Source organism: Lemur catta, chromosome 19 (assembly GCF_020740605.2).
Source record: "Lemur catta isolate mLemCat1 chromosome 19, mLemCat1.pri, whole genome shotgun sequence".
Classification (NCBI taxonomy): Eukaryota; Metazoa; Chordata; class Mammalia; order Primates; family Lemuridae; genus Lemur; species Lemur catta.
In genome coordinates, this window is record NC_059146.1 from 9,867,557 (window position 1) to 9,891,143 (window position 23,587).

Sequence of the window (23,587 nt, forward strand, 5' to 3'; positions counted from 1 at the left end):
GCTTTTTCATATTGGTGTCTTTCCCTTAGTAATAGATCTTTAAGTTTCCTTTCTGTGTTTTCATTACCTGATAGCTTATTTATTTTTAGTATTGAATAATATTCTATTATGTGATGTACCACGGTTTGTTTATCCATTCACCTACTGAAGGACATCTTGGATGCTTCTGAGTTTTGGCAATTCTGATAAAACTGCTATAAACCTTCATGTGCAGGTGTTTGTGTGAACATAAGTTTTCAACTCCCTTGGGTAAATACCAAGGAACATAATTGCTGGATTGTATAGTAACAGTATGTTTAATCTTGTAAGAAGCTGCCAAACTGTCCTCAAAAAAGTGGCTGTATCATTTTGCATTCCTATCAGCAGTGAGATGTAAAACACTGCTTTAGAAATTGTTTTAAAAACTTATCTTTCTAAATAAGTGTATATTGTCATTATTTTGTTTATTTTTTAAATCACAGAGCTAAGTACTGCAGGAAGTTTAATAAAATTGTTTAGAGAATGGAGGAATATCTTAACAGATGTAGTTGTTATTTTATAAGCTTCGTAATAGATCTTAAAAACCAGACACTAAATTAAAATCTGCACGTCTAAAAAGAGTTTTTCTAATGGACATATTTGGTAAAGTAGTACAAGCTGCAGGTAATTTTTAGAGTATATGAACTCTTCCCAAATTTTCTTTGGCACTTTATATTTGCTTGATTTCTGGTCACATCTTCAAGTGCCAACTTCGTACTTTAACTACTACCTACATTTAGTCATATCAAGGAGGGAAGGAAAAGAGGAAGGGAAAAAAAGAAAACAAAAGGAACAACAGTAACCAATTGTTCTTGGTAAAACCAAACAGAAGATATAAATAACAGACAATATCTAATCTATAACACAGATTTTATGCCCACTTAAAATTTTTGAGATGCAGTTTCAGTTTACTTAAGGTTTCTGTGCTTGGTACAAGTTTGTTCTCATGACTAAAACTGCAAATGAGCAGAAAACTTTCATTTTTAGAAGGCTTGTAAGCATAATAAATAGTTCATTCACTTAATGCTATTCTGTGGCGTGTGTCCATATTTATGGAGTACTGTACAATAAAAATGCATTTGAATTCATGTTTGTGATTACACATTCATGATTAATGACTGCAAAGGGTACAATTATGGTGGTTATATTTTTAATTGGGTATCATATACTAATACGACAGCTTTTCCCATAAATGCATACCTATGAATAAGCAATCAAAGTACACACATTTCTTTCCTCCAAAAAGTAAAGCCTTATGATAACAAAAATTAATAGTTGAAATTCTAACTCTAAAATGTAAGAAATGGAAAATTGTGTTATTTTCTAAGAAGATATCATTTTATTCTCTTGTTAGCTTGCGATTCAAATACTGTGTGATTTCTTTTCATTTAGAAACCTTATTCTTATTTTTGTTTCCTGATGTTACATATGGTATGAAAAACTCCACCAAACATTGCATACTGCACAAAACTGAATTCTGACAAGTAATATAATGAACAATGATTGATATGAAAAACACGGGTGGAGTGCAGCTCAGCAAAACTAGTCTTTACTCTTACTACTGCGGAGGTATCTCTTCTGCACCCCACATAGTATTTAGGACCCGATTTCTCTCTCTGCCTCAGACACTCGACTTCCCTGTCTTTCCTTCATTCGCATCTCTCTAACCCGGGGAAGCTGACTGTCCTGTGTCTCATTTCTTAAGGGTCGTACTCATCAATGAATCTGTACTACTCTGAAAATTTCTAAAAGTTGGTTGATCTTTTCTAGTAGGCGCTATAGATTTTAATCAGGACTTCCAATAAAAAAAGGGAGAACCCAAAGGAGTGAGAATTTCAAGAACTGATATAAGAATAGGAAATTAATAGATGGTCAGCTGAAACTTGTAGTACCTTAGGAAATATACAAAAATAAGGGCTGGCTACCATTTTTTATTGTTTTTGCCAAGCTCGTCTAGACCAATATTTAGTACAATAACAAAAAAACAGGGAAAGAAAGCACGTCTAGTACATTTAACTTTAACCACATCCATTTTTTTCATTCAGAACCAGTATTTATTTGTAGTTAAAAACTAATTTACAAAAGAATACATTTTTGAAAACAATATTAGTTTTCCCACTTAGTTCTGGTTACACTTGTGTAGCACAAACTTTCCAAAGTCACCTTAGAGCCTTTCTGAAACAAGGCAGGAAAGAAATAAACAAGCAATCAATAATAATTAATAATCTCATCATAAAAAAAACTGAAATTGACTATGTTATTTAATTTTAAGAGCTTTTATTTCCTTTAGTTTTAATGTTTCTCTTTCATTAACAATTAAAGAACTTACTATGTTAGCACACACATGATTATGGCCATGAGAAAAAATGTCTTGAGATCTATTTTTAAATGTTTAAACTAATCTCAATAATAATTATTCATAGGCTCTTACTAGAATTTTTCCTGAATATTATCATTTTTCCTTATTCTAATGCTATACCGTCATCCATAAGCCATTATGAATGTTAAATCCTGTTTTCAAAGATAGTTTATATTTAATTATATTAGTTTTTAATATCTGTAGTTTAAGAATCTTCTCCAGAGCATTGTTCTGCAGCCCTATCTTTAAGGTAGTCTTGGTAAATATTTAATTTGGTTTTATGGCAGTGAACAGATATTCCATGGGGTTGTTATTTGACTGAATTATTTGTTCCTTTTCCTAGATTGCCTGTGCTGTTTTTGCTGCCCTCTTACATTTCTTCTTCTTGGCTGCCTTCACCTGGATGTTCCTGGAGGGAGTGCAGCTCTATATCATGCTGGTGGAAGTTTTTGAGAGTGAACATTCACGTAGGAAATACTTTTATCTGGTCGGTTATGGGATGCCTGCACTCATTGTGGCTGTGTCGGCTGCAGTAGACTACAGGAGTTATGGAACAGATAAAGTGTGAGTACATTATTTTCTTTCTTTCTTTTATCTCTTTTTAAATCTAGTGGAAATAAAACCTTTGTATTTTCTTGGAAGATAAGGTCTTTATTTTACCTCATAGCAATAAATGAAGGAGCTGGAGCAGCAAATGGGTATAATTCAGTTCATGCTTATACTTTGGTTATGATGTAAAAAGAAAAAAAATCTTGAGACTCAGGATTACGCTGTTTTAAAGCAGTATAATTTTTTCATCTCTGCATCACAGTCTTGAGGCATTATAAGGAGATGATAATTTAAATATTTTTTTCAGAATTTCGGAACATTTGTCAAATGAAGAACTAGCTTTATGAAAAACCATGTGTCCATCATGCAGTCCTTGACATAGGTGGCTTCTCTTCTTCCTGACAATGTCAGTTCTAGTCACTGGACAGCTTTTTATATCATTAACAGAAAGACTATAGGAGCAGGGGTAGTTGTGTTTGTCCTCTTTTTTCTCCTAGATGGGTGGTGGGGTGTAGGGATGAAATTTATTTTCAACATAACTTCAAATCGATGGGACATATATGGAGAGATGTCCAGCATATTAGAAAGGAGTTCAGCTAAAAATATTTTTGTATTCTACATAAATATAACAGTTCAGATTCTCAGAACGAATGAACGTTTCAATAGCCCCAGGAGAGAAAATAAAAGTAGAGAAAGAGAAGAGGTAAGCAGAGCCTTAGAAAGAGAATTTAGAAAGAAAATCAAGTTCAAGGAAAGTGAGAAGAAAATGTCAAGATGTTTTTTCAGAATACTATTGGTGGTGTTTTATGTCAAAGGTAATTCGAGTCAGATAAGCACTGAGGAAAAAAATCATTTCACCTTTGCAATAACTATTTTGATAAAGTGTTGGAAGCAGAAGCCAAACTGGAAGGTGTGAAGAGACAAATTAATAGTGAGAAAGTAGAGTGTTCAAGTATCATTTACACCCTGAAGTCATTTGATTGAAAAATGGTGAAATAACTTATGTGATAACAATAATGAAGGAGGATTTTAAAAGATGAAGTCTTAAGCATGTCTAGAGTGAGAAGAATCAAGTTGATAAGAGGAGATTAATGGAGAGAAAATACCTTGTGCCTCATTTGTATTCAGTATATATGGGCTCAATGAAAGGGAAAGGTCCTGGGAGGTAGAAAGATAGAAGATTTAACAGAAGATCAGGAAAACGTTGATTTAGTACTGAAAAGTGGCCTTAGAGTTCACCAAGTCCATGACATTAATTTTATAGATGAGAAAATCAAGGACCAGATAAATTAGTTGCCTTGCCCACAGTGACAGAGCTAGATGGTGGCAGATGTGTGATAAACCAAGTCAGGTTTATTTCGAATAAACTAGCATTTTTTTTAACAATAGTAAAATTACCTTTCTCTTCTGAAGTGACTGTGAAGGACAGATAAAGTTCATTTTGAAGCAGAGGATCTTTTCCATCAAGTAAAAGATACTGACTTCTGCTGAGGGAATAGGTGAGGCCACATTCAGAGAACAGGAGATTTGAAAGGCTTTGAAATGAACACTATGGAAAATGTGTTGAGGATCCAATTAGACATTAATAAAAAGATTTCCAAGTAGCAGTGAAGGTTCAGATGAGCTTAGATAACTTCAATTTGTATCAGAGTTAATAAGCCAAATTTCATGACTTTCCACCAGCATTCAGCAGTCTGAATATGCTATCAAGAAAGCAATTTGCTTCCCAGAAGTGAGGATTCATAGGGAGGGAGCGAGAAGAAGAGGATGCCAGAGTTATTGGGTGCATAGTTAAAAGAGCACATGCATTGGTGCTATTCAAAGAAGACCATCTAATTCTGTTGAGTTTTTTTTCCTTGACTATAGTGACAGGCTATATAGAGCCATTTGTCTAAAATCTAAATGTAACTAACAACTATTCTTTAAACTTTATGAGTTGTAGTCAAGTCAGAGTTCATTCTGTGGATCTCAGAGATGACTGTGGAACAGACTAGGATTAGAAAAAAATACATATTGTCTAAGGTTGCCTCTGAAGACATCTTAGCGGAAGGGTATTAGATTGATCACAGTTTTTTTTTTATGTAACATTTTTATGGATATAATTCACATATCACAAAGTTCGCTCTTTTAAGGTATACACTCCAGTTGTTTTTAGGATGTTCACAGTGTTACATGCTCATTACCACTATCTCATTTTAGACTATTTTCATCAACTCAAAAGAAATCCATTAGCAGTCCTTCCACTTAGATCATTTGGTTAATGTATATTCCCACTAACTAAGAAATTAAGTTGAGTGATACAGTTATTTGTGAACTTACACTATTTCAAATATTGTTAAATAGTTCAATTTTGCAGTCCTGCGCTTCCTGATTTGCTTTTTGTTGTTACTGTTTTATGTTAACTTTTTTTATCCTTAGGTATTTGCAAATTTCTCTGTTACTGAACTGACTGAGCTTGTTTGCTTTGTGTTTTAGTCATTTATTTTGAGATCGATGTCATTTTCTGGATAGTAGTAATCTATCTTTTCTTAGAATCAATAATATGTAGTCTCTTGTGACTTTGTTAAAGCTTTGGCCATCATTGCTTTAATTTCCTACACCATGCATGACTGGAACCTCTCGTTTTACTGACATTGTTACTGAGTGGGAAAAGAGGCTAATTTATTTCCTAGGCACTGATTTAAAACAAACCTTAACAATTGTTTAGTTTTGTGATTATGATTTTTCTCAACATGAGGAGAAGCGAAACAGATACAGAGAAAAGGCAGGATATGTGGAAAAGAGAGAGAAAAGCTATAGGGGAAATGACATTAAAATTATTTCACAGGTAGGCATAAAGCATTTTAGTATCTTGGTTTTTGTACCTTTTAAATTATCCACAGAGAGGCCTTCAGAGTACATGGAAAAAATGTTTAACTTCTACCCTTGAGGAATTCCTCGAACCCATTCTCTATACAGTGCTGTTTTGCCCATTGAAGAATCAGGTATTGAAAATAGAACTATTACTCAGTCATTAGTGTTTACTTGAGAAGCAAAAATGAATGGATCATGTTTCCATCAGGGTTTAATCAAGACATCTTCCTAAAGAAAAATATAAGCAATGAATTTTTACACAACTTGGAAGATTTCTGTGTATAGAATTATATACCTTATCCCTTATTATCAAATCTGTCTTTATTGTTCCAGTTTCTGTTACTGTTGCTTGTTTTTTTAATCTTATTTCATATGGCATTTCCCACTCTCTACTTACAATATGACTCATTTTTCATGAAAATCTGCTATCTCTCATTTGTTTGCTGATGTTACCTTCCTATACCCTACATTGATTGTTAAATACAAATATGTACAGTACACAGTCTAAAATAAAGTGGAATTAGCCAGAATTCAGAGAAATATTGCCAGCTATTTTACATTCACTGGTTTTATTCTAGATATACTCTAAGTGATGTGTTTTCTGTGAAATGTTATTAGGACTGTTGAATTTATTATTATGTACAAAACACATACACAGAAAGCATGCATAATTTTACTCTGAGAAGCTGCTTAGTTTGCCATCAATTTGCAATGTTTGTAAGAGAGTCATTATTTTTTGAGGTTTGTTTAATGAAACCTTTTTATCTTTATTGACATTATACTCAAGAATGTACTTGGAATAATTATTTGGTCACAATAATCAGACATTTAAATAATCCATCTAAAATACCAATAGTCTTTTTTTTTTTTTTAAATAAATTTCTGCTAATGAACCACAGGTCTATATTGCACTGTTAATAGTGGGCATTTATTTCCATTTCATCTCTCTTTTTGTATCTTCTTTTTGTCTCCCATACTATTGTTCATGTGGACATTCAGCAAAGCCATCCAGTGTGATACTATCAGAAGAAAACTATAGCAAAGGCTGGCATTGATTTAACAATAATTCAAATAGGAAAGATTTGGAAATCCAGTTCTAAATACTCAGGTTTTATGACCTGAAACTAATCAGTTCATTTAAACTTTAATTACTGCAATATTACCAAAAATTGCAAAGTGTTTGAACAGTTAATTTTTATTTAAAGAAAAAAATCACATTAATAGTTTATAGCATTTTCCTCCCAATCTCATGTATACAATTAAGAAACAGTGGTTACTATCTGGGTTGAATGGAAGAAGGTATTAGAAGTGGGTACCAGGAGGAGGGAGGGCACTAAGCCCAGAGAATTGCCTAAGAGAGAAAATCTAAGCTAGAAAATTGATAAGGGGTTTCTAAAAGATGTGGATTAAGTCATGAACATTATAATCGATCAGAACATCCTTGAGTACTGGAGGAATAGCCGAGCTCTTAAAAATAATTGAAATCAAATTTTATGGTCTGAAAATTGTTATAAATCATCTATTAAATCTTACATTTGTCTCCCTAGCTCACTAGCATAAGAGCATCTCTGAAAGGGGTAGTCTCTCCTCTGTTAGCTAAAAGCCCCCAAATTTCTTTATTTTCACTTCATTATCTAACTAGCATAATCATTTGGGTAGAAAAGTGGTTATTGATTTTTTTTAAATACCAGATTGTAGTAGTATTCAAGAAAGAGCTTAGCCAAGGAACATTGAACTTGATAGTATCAACAAGTTATATGCACAGATGTATTTAATATATTTGTTCACAATTTCTAAACATTTCAACCCACTCATAAGAAACTATATTTTCATTTGGAGCATTTTTCTAGCAATTATATGACGTTAATAAATATACTTATTAATTATAAAATTTTATTGGCATGAGGCATCTACCTCACTGGAATACTATCACCAGGTGTGTCTGACTGTAACTTAGCCAGTGGGAAATAGTATATGGATAACAAAGAATTATTTTTCATTTACCTATCAAAATAATCATTCAATATGTGTTTGGAAACTACATGTGTATGTTTATATGTTATTTTGTTAAAGGCCAAGAACATGTTTTATGTGTATGTACAATTGAGACTGAGGGTTAATTGTGTCATTGTTTTATCACCCAAGAACTCTATGGTTAGACAAAATGATCATCATACATAAGAATTCTGAGTTGAGTATAATTTTTCTGTTAAGAAGTCAGCCATATTGAAGTTATATTAGAGATCATCGGGTTGCTGTCTTGTTCTTTTCAAAATGCAATGAAACGTTGGGCTTAACATTAAATATTGGATGTGAGTTCTTACTAGGATCCAAGAAGTATGATGATTTCCTCAGCTATCATTATACATCTAGAGATCGTTTGTTAATATATCATGACTTTGTCCACTAAGATGGCTGTAATAAAAGGCACATAATAACAAATGTTGAAGATGTGGAAAACTTGGAGGGAGCAGTGTAAAATGGTATAACTAGCTACTTCAGAAAGTAGTTTGAGAGATCTTCAAAATGTTGAACATCGTTACCAAATGACCTAGCAATTCTATTCCTAAGTACTTATCCTAGAAAAGTGAAAACGTAGGTCAATTGTATATAAGCATTTGGTGTTCATAGCAGCATTATTTGTGTTAGCCAAAAAGTAGAAACTTTTGGCAAACATAAATGGCCCGTGCTCATCAAATGATAAAAATATTTTCTAAATGTGATAATATGTGTATGATGGAATATTTTTGGCAATAAAAATTAAGTATTAAGTAATAAAAATTAAGTATTAAGTACATGCTGCAAAATGGATAAACCTTAAATATGTTAAAGAAGCCAGTCATAAAAGACTGCATGTTGTATGTTCTCGTTTATATAAAATGTCCAGAATAGGCAGATCTTTAGAGACAGAAAATACAGTGGTTTCTAGGACTGGGGAGAGAGGGGGGAACTGTTGCAGGGCAAAGGGGGCAGACAAAGGGGAGTGAGAGCCGATGGGTACGGAGTTTCCTTTTGATGCAATGAAAATGTCAAATTAGATTATTCTGATGGTTTTACAGTTCTTAAATATACTAAAAACAATTTAATTATGCACTTTAAATGAGTGATTTATGACACATAGCTGTATTGCAATAAAGCTACTTAATAATAAAATTTTTACTGCCATCAAGAGATGACCATATAGTTAGAAAAATCTTTTCTCTTGGGACATGTTTCAATAACCTGTGCATTATATATAGCATATACATTTTTCATCTACTCACTGAGAATTTATAATTATCAGCTAAACTATAGTTTTGTTTCTTTCATCACTTGTATCGTTATTCTCTTGGAGAAACGTTCAGTAGCCACAGGGACTTTGGAGTCAGGTAGACTAGAATAAAATTCAAGCTCAACTACTTATTACCGATGTGGCTGAGGGCAAGTCATTTTAGTTTACCTAGTTTCACTTTCCTAACCTGTGAAGTGAAGGCAATGGTAAGTACCTTGAGGGACTATTGTGATGTTTGAAACTGTATGTGTATATGTGTGGAAACACATACATATGTGTATGTGTGTGCATGTAGATATGTATAGGAGTGTGTGTGTAAAATGTCTGCCATATATAAGAATTTATTAAATTTGAACTCTTTATTAGAATTAGTACTATTATTTGGCTGATGAAAATGAAGAAATACAAACTTCATGATCAGCAACATTGTTTTAATTATAAAATAAATTGTATTTAAAAGCAACCATTTAATAGAGTAGTGATTACAATTTTTATGATATCATCTCCTATTACCTTAGGCAAGGTGAGAACATAGGAATTACTCCAACATTTAGTAGTATCAATAAATTATAACAGATAGTGCTGTTCTTACCTTTGTAGTCCATCATAAGTATGTGGGATGCATTTTGCTGGAGATATAGTGAAACCTTTTTGTAAAAAATAACATGTTGAGGACGTAAAGACAGCACAACCTATATTTGATGTATTAAAGCTCATTTTTAATTCTAAGATCCAAAACTGTAGCTGAACCACAAATGCAACTCTTGACTACCCCGATTGTATTCCATTCCTGCCTGCATTACTGTGTGAACCTTTTTTTCTAATTCATAGCCTTGCTTGCAAAGTGTTTCAAGATCAGATATGTGAGTGTGCTATGATGGAAATTGCAATTTAGAAAATCCTTGACAAACATATGACGCAATGAATTTAGAGCTAGTTTTATTGTGCTTGAAGTATGTACCTGTCCCTTTTCCCATTCCTGTCCTTCTTTCCTGCCCTGTTTTCATTCTTCCTTTCTTAAGGCTCTCAACCTTGGCAGATATATATAAAACAAATAGAGAGCTATCAACATACGTTACAGAGAAAAGGATGCATATTATACAGTTTAAAAATTCTCATAAACAACCTGATATAATTAAGCCTTGTGAATTTTATGGTCTTAGAGTAGCCAGATATTGTTTACTGGTTACGTTTAATACTCACCATGAAGAGTTTAGTCTGTGATTTAGCACCCTGTGGAAAATGAAGCAGAAACCATTGCTAATTAACATTACTTCAAAAAACTTCGGTAAATAGTCAGACATCTATAATGCTTTGGTAAGAGTGAATTAAACCAATAATAGAACAGAGTGTCCCAAAGTGTCTTAGTGACACTACATTCAACATGCTAACTTTGACGAAAGAACTATACTTTGGTAGTGTTATTTATCAGTATCTTAAACCATTGTAAAATATATGTATTGGGTGACATTTATGGATGTTGGGTAATTGACCTTACTATTTTTCCAAACACAAACTCATGCCTATTCTAAATGACCGATAATAATAAAATGGTGAGTAGTTTAGCAGTAGAAGATGATAAACTTTAGAAGTATGGTTTTCCATTGTTCTTTTCTGAGAAATTAATTTGTCCTGTATTGAGAAATTCATTTGATTTATTATTTTATTTTTTTCCTTTGTGAGTAAACGTGAAGATAGTACTTGTTAGACTGGCAATTGACATTTTTTATGGGATATCAATGCTTTTATTATTAATTTATAATGATTCTTATATTTTAGAATAAAATAATTCAGACCATTTATTCTTTTGGATTAGCACCAGTCCTTTAGAGTTCTGAGACAAATAAACTTGTATTAATTTGGTAAGAATTCATCATATCTCTAATAATATATGTTGCTTTTATTATTTGAAAGAAATATGCTATAAAAAGAATTTCAAAGACATTTGTATTAGATAGTGTTTTTTACAAAGGAAAAATCAAAGTTCTCAGTATATGACAAGTGTTTCTTTGAATTCCAGTATCTATCTGGTATCAAAAAATTTTTAGTATTGATTGAAATAAACATGTAGCGTAGTCAGAATGAACTTGCTTTCTCAACCCTAAGTCGTGTCTTTTGTCACAGTACTTCTATAAACATAACGTATAGATTATACACACGATTAAAGTTCATTTTTAACAAAGAAATTGAGATAGCTTAAAAATTAAATACGAAATGACCTATCAGAATTACAGATGTCACAAAATAAATGTTGCTTGGTGGATAAAGGCAATGTTCAGATAAATCATATTCTTCAACAGCAGTTCTATCAGGCCATTTGTAGACTGGACTTGATTGTGTTTAGTATGATAAATTGGTCCTCTAGCATTTTTCTCACTAATCTGGCCTGGTCTCCCCTTAACCCCAGTAGCTTCACATTGTATCCAAATGACACTGAATGGCCAAACTCAGAATACTGTGAGGTGGGTTATAGGTGCACATATGTGTGCATCCCACGTAATACTTTTTTTCACCTTAAAGCCAGGCTGAATTGTTTCAACATTGTCACTGTGAATCAGGGCAGGAATCATGCAAATTTTTAAGGTAGTTAATGGGAAAAGGAAGAAACACAGAAAGCTTTGAAAAAGCCAGCATGTGGCCAAAAACAACAGCAGGTGTGGCCATATGGCAATCAAATTAGAAAAGGGATTCTTGCCACACAGCTTTCCAGAAGATAGTAATGCCTGGGCAGCCCTGCATGGAGGGGTGATTTACTCAGTACATTTTACAAGTTTCATGTTGCCTCTTTCATGGTTCAATCTCAAAGGGGATTCAAATCTATTTTACCAAATAGATATTAAAAACTTCCTTAAAGAATAAAACTGATAATTTCTAATTGACCTTTCACATTTAGAGGAGATCACTATGCCAAAAGCTCATTTCCAAGTAAAACATTTGCTAAGTTGAGACAGTTTTCAAAAAATTAAAGATTCTTAAGGAAATAATTTAATGACATTATTTTATTTTAACAAAGCATTTGGTGAGACTATTTAAAATTTTAAAATTCCCTTAGTTCAAGACAACCATTAATAATGTAATGAAAGGTATTTGTTTAAGATGTCCTTAATCTGTAAAATAATATTGAAGCACATTTTCCTGTAAAAAATTTGCTGAAAATGTTTTAGTTCTCAGATTAGCTCTTAAAAACTTGTTTGACCTACAAAATAACAAGAGCTGTACTATTAACAGCCATTCTTAAGTGTATTATTAGTATTATATCACATTGCTGTAATTTCAGCACCATTCCCGGAATACATGAGTGTGTGTGTGTGTGTGTGTGTGTGTGTGTGTGTGATGGGATAATGTCCATGCTTTGTCATTTATTATTTTTATCCTGAGGGAGAATAAGACCTTTGTTCAGAACACAGAGAGACCCATGAAAATTTTCCTTGCACAAGTTTCTCTCTCTCTCTCTCTCTCTCTCTCTCTCTCTCTCTCACACACATACACACACATTTATTAGGATGGTAGCCTATGGTAAGAAGGGAGACAATTTTCAACACAGAGTTCTCTGTTTGTGTTTATAGGTAGCATCACATTCCTGTTTTCTATGTCCAAATTTTTTGAACAACACAAGAAAAGGATACTGATTACACAAACTAATAGCTAATAATTAAACATTGATTGCTTTGCTAATAGCATTGTTTTTTTTCCAAACAGAATTATTAGGATTACTTTGAATAAAGAGAAACTATCTTGTCTATGTAAAAAATAGGGACTTGTAGTCAGTTTCTTATTGGACTGTCTGTTGTACTTCTACTGAAACTAGTTTGCATGTATTTAACTTAATAGAAGGCATCCAGACTCTGTGGTTTTTAAATTGATTTTTTTATAGGGAATCGGTTTTTGGTTTTGGGTTTTTTTTTTCCTCTTCTTTTTTCTTTTTCTTTTCTTTTTTTTTTCTTTTTTCTTTTTTCTTTTTTTTTTTTTTTTTTTTGCTTAAAAACCTAGCTCTTGAACTTTTTTGTTAAAAAAATTAAAAATTAGTGAAAAGAAAACCTAAAACTATAATAAACATCACTGCCTCCATCACTCATATATTAAAACTATTAGTATATTTGTTTTCAGTAATTACTAAAATGAAACATATGGCTAAGCCCCTTTGGTCCACTTCTAGTCTTCTATACTATCATGTGAGAGGCAACCACTGTCATGAGTTTAGCGATTTTTTTTCTTTCCATATCTATATATAAATATATAATATGAATACATATATACACATCTATGAAACATGTAAAGTATTGTCTTAAAGGGGTGGTTTTTAATATATGTATAACATATATATACACCATATTGTATATATTTTTGATATATTTATAGTATAGATCCATCACCTTTTTTACTCACCTTGATTTTTGATTTATCCTATTGACATATGTAGATCTACTTCTTTTTAACTATTTTGTAACATTTCATCATATGAATAGAACATATTTATCCATTCCTTTATTGATAGGCATTTATAAATTCCTTTCTTAGCTTTTCTGTTATTCCATTATTGCTTATATTTAAGTAACATTTTTATAATCACAGAATTTAAGTACTCAGGATTTGCAGGCTTAGACCACATAGCACACCACATAGCAAACTACCACTGGGGATGTTTTATTTTTAATTATGCCTCAAATACAGTAAAATGGCAAATAATTGAAGATATTATTTTTAACATCAAATGTAATTTGTTCAAAATTTATATTCATCTTTCTCATAACTAGTCACTTCCATTTTGTCTTCCTGTCATCCTAAGGAATGAAAATGTAATTTCCCAGAGGCTTTATGAATTGGGGGAGTATTAAATGTAGCTGAAATTAAGTGATTAATAATTTACTTTTGAGTCATGAATCAACTTCATGGGATGCTAAGGATCATTTGCAACCCCAGAAGTACGAGCAGTAACAATGCACTTTTTAAGACTCCAGAACTCTCAAAGGTTGGCTGCCCAACCTAATTAAACTTCAGTCTTCTGATACCAAATTTATTTCTTCTTTGTACTGAATTTCTTCAGATCTTCTTGATGGGAAAATGTTACTTTGGCTGACAGCTGATAGACAGGTTATGTAGCACCATAATTGGAGAGAAAAGGATAGCTTAAAGCTACTCTATTTAATGGCTACAAGCATGGCTGTTGCTTTCTTTCTTTTTCCTTTTTTTAAGGTTTCTGTGACAGACACAAAAGGCCTTAGCAAATAGGGCCAGTGCCATTTTTTTTCCTGCTTCCTCCAGGGGTAATTATCTTACTCCATCAATAGTGCTGTCAGAAATTGGGCACATAATTCAGCATTTAAATGAACAAGCCATGTAATATTTCCTGTCTCCCAATGGAATACTTTGCAGCTCACATTCTTCTCTGTCACTCGCTCACTCTTGATGTATGTCCTATACCCAGTCCTTGAATGCTTTCTCTCCCTTGTGTTTCATTGCAGATGTTGGCTCCGACTTGACACCTACTTCATTTGGAGTTTTATAGGACCAGCGACCTTGATAATTATGGTAAGAACTCCTAATTAACTATGTGTTTCCCAGGTCGAGAAATAAAACTTTCACTATCCCTGTATTGACTATCTTTAATTTACATAGGTTAATTTGGGGGAAGCATGTAGTTTTTTGACCCTACATAACTCAAGCAATTAGACACTCATTATAGTCTACTTTTATGTTGTAAAACCGTTAATCAAAGCCGGTGGGAGAAGAAAACATGCATTTGCAAGACTTTATGCAATGTTATGGCTACTCAGGGGTCTAATCTAACATAATCCATTTGGTTTTGTAGATATTTGAACAGTGGTGACTTTAAGTTTGACAACAGTATATTTCCATTGTTTTTCTTTTGGATAATTTGAATTGGGAATGAACAGGAATTAGAAAGGTGGGAAAACACCTTAGTGTTCCTTCAGGGTTTTTTTTTTTTTTTTTAATATAAATCTTGAAAACATTGAAATTCAAAAGGATTTCACTTGAGAATGGCACAAGCAAATTAGGCGTGCATTCTGGAATCATGCTTCCTTTTTTTACTTTTAAATGCGTAATATCTTGATTTATTCACATTTAGATAAAATTTTTAGTAACATTATTTATATATCATTTTTAAATTACAAAGTTACCCAATTTTTGAATAAAATGTTAGCTTCTTGACTTTAAATAAAATATAGGTCTGTAATTTCTTATCTGAAATCCTTGGGCCAGATGTATTCTGTAATTTAGAAAATTTTCAGACTTTAGAATGGTAATATGGCACATATAGTGCATAATATATAATGTCCCTAATGGGGAATAGGCAGTTACCCCAAATCAGACACATCAACCAATACTCACAGACTAGGCAGCACTCTGTAACCAAACACAACAATATTTCCACAGAAAAAAAGAAAGAAATAGGAAAGGTAAGAGCAAGTAGAATACAGACAATGGATAGCCTTATATCAATTCAAATCAGGTTTCCCCACCAAATGGATTTAGTTCAGGATAGACTTTTTTGGCCACTGAATAGATTTTTTTTAAACTTTCACTGTTTTAAAAACTTTCAGACTTCTTGGATTTGGAGATGATTGATAAAGGATTATGAACTTGTATTATTGAGAGAATCTCAATGGGGCTTTTAATTGGGCTTTCCGAGACCCCACTAATCCAAAATTTTGAAAAATATATGTTAATTAGGTGGCAAAGGGCAATTCAATGTGTGGTTTACTATACAGTTTACATACATGTAGTATATAGAATTTACACTGAAGCTTTATGTTTTGTTCTAAATCATATGCTTTCTCTGGTTCTAGTGATACAGCAATTGGGGACTTCCTCTACTTTAATACTAGTTTATTTGTTGTAGCATCAGAATTTAACCATTTTATAATCTTTTTGAACTAGTTATTCAAAAATATATTAATTTTAGTATTTGGGGTTTTCTAATGTAGTATTTAAAAATGTATCCCTAAGCAATAAATTTGGAACCATGTTCAGAGTTGTAGAAATCATAATACACTGAGAAAACTTATTGTTTCTTGTTTTTTGTTTTTTTAACATACAGTGGACTTTGAGTTGTTTCAAAATTGCCATAGCATCATTCCAACTGCTGCTGATTTTGTATTTGTATGATTTGGCATAGCAGAGCTTTGTAACTCAGTGGTATCCCAATTCCCAAAACTGGCTTTTTGCCTTTACTAAACACTAGGCAGTCATCTGTGATCCAATTTCTTTAAAAGTGTAGTGAGAGCTAATTTCCCAGAACAACTCATCTATTACAAGGAATAGACTTGCTTTTTTCTCTACTCCAATTATGCTACATAATGCTACCTTTTGCATTCCAGCTTAATGTAATCTTCCTTGGGATTGCTTTGTATAAAATGTTTCATCATACTGCCATACTGAAACCTGAATCAGGCTGTCTTGATAATATCAAGTAAGTGATTTTTATTTTTGTTTTCCATAGGTTGTCTTACATTTGTACTCTACACTATCCTCACTTTGGATTGTATCTAAATCTTATGAAAAAATGATAAAGAAGATGAGTATATTGTCTTTGCTGAATAAGATCACTTATTGACTATTGAGGTGGCTTGATCTGCCTGAAAATAAGTATAATAAAGTTCTATCTTCAAGGATACTTTTTTCTTCTAACCCTAATTTAAAATATGCTAAGTTTTAAATATCTATATTCATTTTGTCCTGAAAACAAATACAGAGTTTCTGGGTGGGACAGACTATTATTTCTTAGAGCAATAAGAAATATCTCACTGCATCTCTTCCTTGAGAGCAACATGATGAGAGCCAGATTGTAGCATCTGCAAGTACAGAACGGGGCATTCTCCACCCTAGAAGAGCAACCCTGAAATTATGTATGTGGGCATTAGGAGCTTTTATACAGCTGCCCTTCTCAGTAGAGAAACTTCCCAAATGTAAACAGATACTTTGTAATGTAAATATATGGCTACAAGTTTTATACCCCCTTTGACATAATAGCACTCAACCTTCTGGAAGGTAAATCTCTCCAGAAGTCTGTATCTCTTCAATCATCTTTTAACTTTCAATGTTTGTTCTTTAACCCAAGTTCCACTTTTATATGCTCAGAAAGCCCTACCATTCAGAGATAGGAAAATATTCACATTATTTTTCAACACCAGTAGTACTTTATGTAGGCAAAAATTAACTAATTTATACTTTCTGAAAAAAATAATTGCATTCTTTGATATAACCAAAAATTCATTGTTAGTGTGTTTGATATTTGAGAAAGATAGTAATGTTGAGATGCACATTAGTCTTAATATATGTGATTATTAAATTGCATTTTCATATAATTTGCCTATGCTATGTGTTAAATTGGTTAAATGCTTTTATTTAAATGAACGTACTTTCAGAAGTTTCATGAAGTCACCTATGACTTTTACGTGCTACTGACGTTCTCCTTGAACGACCTCAGATAGCAGCTACGTCACCCATATTCCATCTTTGTACATTCAGTGCTTTACATAGTTCCTGACCCATAGTAGGCACTCATTGCTTACAGAATAAAGTAATATATTAAAGACTTCAGTGCAAAGGTGTATTGACATTAGGTAGTTAATTTTGTTGAAGTAATCATTTATCTAAGTTAAATAAAAAGAATAGCCAAGGTATCAGAAAAATAGAAATATGGTAGAAAAAACTAGAAATCATTTACTATGAGTAGTAGCCTTTTGTAATTCTTAATATTACTTAGTTGAGATAATAGTCATCATATTGTTAAATTATGTATAATTAAGCTGTTCTTCTAAAATAAAGTGTTCCTTAGACTGTTTGTTTCTGATGAAATTGAATTTGGATAAATTAAGCAGGCACATAAAATGTATTTATCATAATTATAGTTTATTAAATCTTTACCTATTATTCTGTAGTATAAAATAAAACATAAGTAATACTTTATTATTTATGTTATATATTTAAAATACTATCAGAAGTAAGTGAAAAACACTTTATATAACATCTTTTACCAGGTTCAAAATTAGAAAAAAAATTATTCTTTGTCCTATTCTTCAAGTATACCTTTTAGGCAATCTTTAAACTTTTTTTGTCCAGTTCAGCAAAGGTAAAGAGTTTTGCTTACCTTTACCTTTATAACTTGTACTTAGTACTGCCACATATTTTAAAAGATGAATTTGTATGCCTATTATTCATATATGCTTCTTTAGGTAATGTGGGTTGAATCATTATGATATTACTGGTTAGAAAAGCAATTAAACACACGAAAGTCAATAATTACATCTAGTGACATTGATGCCATCAAATTTTATATTAAAAGGCCAACAAAGCCTTAAATGAGGATATCTTGGTTTGAATTTTGTCTAAACTGCTTTCTAGGTTATAAAAGGGTTTAGCCTTGCTGAGTCTGCCTTTCATCTTTAAATTGGGTATAATAGTGAAACATACATGACTATCAAATGAGCAGGGGAATATTAACAGCCTCTGATGATGCTTTTTAAAAAATTCAGTAAGGGAACAAGAGAAATTAGGTCGTTGTTAGAAAGGGTAAAGAATAGTTTTAAAATGGAAGAATCATGAATATGGGTATGCTGATGGAAAAGCACCAGTGACAGAGAGAGAATATAGGAAAAACAATTACAGGTAAGACCTGAGGGTGTGTAGGGACTTTGATCCAGAACAGTGTTAGAGCAATTCTAGTACATTCAATTCCAGGAAAGACACTTTTCCACTAAGCTAAAGGAAGCCAGGAAGGAGGACCCTTTCCCACTGGGACTGGATGAAATAAGAATAGGTGTGACGCAGATTGGAAGCAGGGCAGAGCAGTAAATTGAGGGATTTCTCCCTCCTCGCATCAGTGACGTGGGAAAGATGATCTTCTGCAGGATGAGGGGGCATGTTGAAGAGAGATAATAAGAACAGTATCTCAAGAAAATATTCCTTAGTACTTTCCAGAACCTGAAGGAAATTTCTTTTTAGTTAAAATATATTAACTATTTAAAAAGGGATCATAAAGAAATGGGCAGGGCACAATTGATAAGGAAAAAAATTAAGAATAATAATGATATTAAATATTAAGAAAAATATGGCATCCCATTTTTTTGAACAAAAATCTGCAAATATGTATTAATACATATTTTGAAATGGCATGGGTGATGTGAGATTGTTGGTTTTAAAGGTATAAGCATCATTTATATGGGAAACCTCTTTTTTTGAGTACTTGGAGGAGTCATAAAAGTTAATAAGGTTTTCTTGATTTTTTTTATTTTTATAAAATTGTGAACAGGAATAGCCACTTTACTTGATATATTGAGGAAGAAAACACTATATAAGGCCTTTTAGAAGTCAGTGTCTTTCTAAAGCAATTTATTCATTCACCTATCAAATATTTGTTGCTTTTATTATACATGTTTTTTATACACACGTCTCCTTTATCTAAAATGCATTTACTTCTCCCCGTATTCACGGCCACCATTTCCTTTAAGCCACCATCGTCTTCTGCAGAATCGCTGCAGTTGTCTCCTGACTTCTCTACCCATCATCCCATTCTTGCACCTGCCATCACCAGCTAGAGAGATTCTTGGAGAAAAATCCCATCGTGCAACTTTCTGCTCAAACTCTTCAGAAGATCCCGTTACATAAGGTCCAGGCTCTGAACAAAGGCCCATAACATCTTCCTCATGTCGTTGCCCTTTTCTCCTTTCGGCTTCATTTTATTCCTGTGCCCCTCTGGCCGTTCTAGGCCAGCTCTCTTGTGCCTCAGGTCTTATCTCTGCTGTTTCTCTACTGATTTTTCTCTTCTGTATCTCTCTGCCTAGGTGACTCCTACTTATTCGAATTTATTTTATTAACTTAAAAAATAACTTCATTATTTTTAATTCCAAATTTGCTTCAAAGTCGTCATAGTAAACTGCCTTTGGTGTTAATACACATTTATATGGCTGGCTTATTACTATAGTAATGATAATACTCTGGAGAAAATAATAAGGAATACAGTGAAGTACTATAGGTAAGATGATTAAAAAGAAAATGAGGTATGCCAATTCTCAGATTTAACTAAAAAGAGTAATTAAAACTAAATAGTACATGTCTGTTGGCTGCTTGCTTACTTGTCCTTTGTCTCTTTTTCATAAAAATAGGTAATTAAACTTAGAGGAAAGAAATAATTTCAATCATTGGAATTTTCTGGTTGAGTTTCTGACAGATTAAAATTGGAGTTTATAAAAATCATAGCAAGATCTAACCTAATTAAAAAGAATATAGGTAAATATGAATGAAACTATTAATTGTTCCCAGCATAAAATTAACTTACAGTATGGCTGAAGTACTATGACATGTAAAACTTTAATTTGTGAGGAGCCTTTAGTGTACTCTTGACATTTACCTGCAAAATATAAATCGGTAGGTTTTGTAATCACCCACTTCTTCTATTATTGAAAAATATTGAATAACAAAGTGTTTTGAAAATAATTTGTTTAACAATATCACAAGTTGTTTTGAAGAATAAAAAGAGAGACTCTGAGGTCTAGGAAAGGAAATTGTTACCTATATGGAGAGAACATGGAATCTTCCAGGCTTTCGTTTCCTGTATCTGTCCCTTTGCCCTTTGCATGGACAGACTTCTGCATATAGACTTCTGATTTTGCTTAGCCATGTCTTTGATTTCTGGTATCTCTCCTTAGATTTTATATGAGTGATAGATCAGCAAACACTTTGTCAGATGATTTAAAGAAATACCTTTCACTTTCCTTCCTTCTTCTCTAAGCTCTAATTGTCTATGGAAGGCATAATCGTAGAAGGGAGTAATAACTTGAGTGTCAGAACCATCTGGGTTTGAATTTCTGTTAGTCTTATAATGGTTACATGACCTTGACAAGTTACATCAGGGCTCTGGGGCTCAGTTTCTCCTCTTAATTGGGAATAATTTTATCTATTTTTTAAAGTTTTGTGATAATTAAATGTAATCATATGTAAAGCAAACAGCATATAATTTGGTGCCCGTGCAGGATGGTTTAATTATTTTTAACCACTGTATGTGGAAATACCCTGCTGTCTTTGGTTCTTTGTGTTTTCCATGGTGAAACGTTGCTCAGTCACTATCAAAATCCTATTAGAATTTAACTGGTTTTACCATATGGTATCATTAACAGTTATACATGATATGATCCTTTTTTTAAAGCCAAGCCTATCCTATTATGAAGAAATTGGCTCCAGGGGTAGAATGCTCATTTGATTAATAAATAGAAAGTTCTGTTGTTAGTTCTGGAGGAAAAAAAATGTGTCCACAGTGAGCTTTGACACCTGCCATATGTAAAACTTCTGGATAGCTTCAGGAATGAATAGAAAAATACCTCACCAGTGTTCATAACTTATTCTGTTTCTTAAGATGGTAACCTTTACTTTGAAGGCTGTGTTTCTAAATGTTGGTATAAACAATTACACCACAGTTATATTCAACTTGATTAGTATTACAATAGTACTCTATGGAGTTAAGGGTAGTTGGGCTCTCAAAAAATGAAGGCAGAAAAGCAAATTGACATATCTTGAAATCACAAAAATGTGTTAATGCTTTAATTCTCCTTCATATTAACATATATTAATATATATAGATATATCTAGATATATTAATATATTATGTTGATATATCTATATTAATACATATATTACATATAATTACTATATATTAATTATATATAAATATATACAGCCTACTTTTCCAAATTATCTCATCTTTATACTATAGTCAGAGCAATAACCTAAAAACTGTTTGAGCCTTTATGAGAACAGTAAATCTAGTTCTGAGTTGTAGTTAATAAACACGTTCATCAACTGCACAGTTTTCTAGATGAGCTTTGAGGGAAAAGATTTTAGGACTTTCTCATTCTTCTTAAAATATTAGCTACTGACAAAAAAAGTATTGAAATAGTGATTTAGGTTTTTAAGAAGGAAGCTCCAAAATAGTCCATGCAAATTTAAAAATATTAGCTTATATCTCCATATAATTGATTTTATTCATAGTTTCTTTTTCATCACCAAAACTATTAAATTAAAATGAAAATTTCACAGATTTCTAATTATTTGAAATATTTAGACATGCTGTGTTTAGAAACTGTCACATCTCGTGTAAAAAGACTGTGAGGTCAACACATGACAACGAAGATGCGTTTTACTAAGTTTTTAATCAAATATACTGCCCAATGCCCATACATACTATGAACACTTTAGTTCTTGGAATTAATCAGAACCAATAATAGACTTAATTTATTAATTGTAATAAGAATAGTTTTTAGCCGGGCGCGGTGGCTCACGCCTGTAATCCTAGCACTCTGGGAGGCCGAGGCGGGTGGATCGCTCCAGGTCAGGAGTTCGAGACCAGCCTGAGCGAGACCCCATCTCTACTAAAAATAGAAATAAACTATCTGGACAACTAAAAATATATATAGAAAAAATTAGCCGGGCATGGTGGCACATGCCTGTAGTCCCAGCTACCCGGGAGGCTGAGGCAGGAGGATCGCTTAAGCCCAGGAGTTTGAGGTTGCTGTGAGCTAGGCCGACGCCACGGCACTCACTCTAGCCCGGGCAACAAAGTGACACTCTGTCTCAAAAAAAAAAAAAAAAAAAAAGAATAGTTTTTAAAGAGAGTTTTGCAAATGAGTATCATTTATCTATTATCCTATTTTTTCAGTCTTCCTTTGTTTCCTCGGTCTATGGTTATTTATTTTTTTTTTTTTCTGAGACAGAGTCTTGCTCCGTCACCCCAGGTAGAGTGTAATGGTTTGATTATAGCTCACTACAACCTCAAACTCCAGGGCTCAAGCTATTCTCCTGCCTCAGCCACCTGAGGGCTGCAGTTGTATGCCACCACACCGGGCTAATTTTTTCTAGTTTTGCTAGAGACGGGGTCTTGCTCTTGTTCAGGCTGGTCTCGAACTCTTGACCTCAAGTGATCTTCCTGCCTCAGCCTCCCAGAGTGCTAGGATAACAGGTGTGAGCCGGTCTATGGCTAAACATCACTGAAAATGTGCCATAATATTATCATAAATGATCCAAGTATATTTGAAGAGTAATAACAACCCACACCGCATTATTTGGAGCTCTCTGTATTGTTAAGACACCACTAGATTTACTTCAAACAAGTTAAGACCTTCCTAGGGTAGTAGTTAGTCCTTTGCTGATTACCCTAATTTTAGCATTTGAAAACATTTAACAATCACTTCTTTGAAAAAGGAATTTCAGCCACTGATTCACAAAGCTGTGATTCTGCAAGTATTATTGCCAGTCTCATTGTATCATGCATTTTAGGCTGCAGTTTTAAATTTTATGAAACGTAAAAGGGCTGCTTTCCTTTTTCTTTAAAATGCATTAAAATTACCATATGATGTTTCTAGGATTCAGTGTTTTATGCATAACTATTTTCAATGTAATTCATAGACTGGGAGCTGAAATTTGAGAAAACCAGTTTGAAGGATGACTGCCATAAACACATTGGAACTCTTACGTACTTGATCTTGAGATCAAATTATAGTTTCACTTTTCCCGTAAATAATTAG

The 23,587-nt window shown here is 32.8% G+C and overlaps 1 protein-coding gene across 3 annotated transcripts in view; it reads left to right on the forward strand.

Annotated features, from left to right (window-relative positions):
• ADGRL3 (adhesion G protein-coupled receptor L3) overlaps positions 1-23,587 on the forward strand; it is a 352,909-nt gene that overhangs the window by 266,915 nt on the left and 62,407 nt on the right. For all 3 annotated transcript variants that reach the window (XM_045531770.1, XM_045531771.1, XM_045531773.1), the window contains 3 exons: positions 2,721-2,941; positions 14,513-14,579; positions 16,391-16,482. In XM_045531770.1, coding sequence (XP_045387726.1) covers positions 2,721-2,941; positions 14,513-14,579; positions 16,391-16,482 — 380 coding nt within the window. The remainder of the gene's footprint in view (positions 1-2,720; positions 2,942-14,512; positions 14,580-16,390; positions 16,483-23,587) is intronic.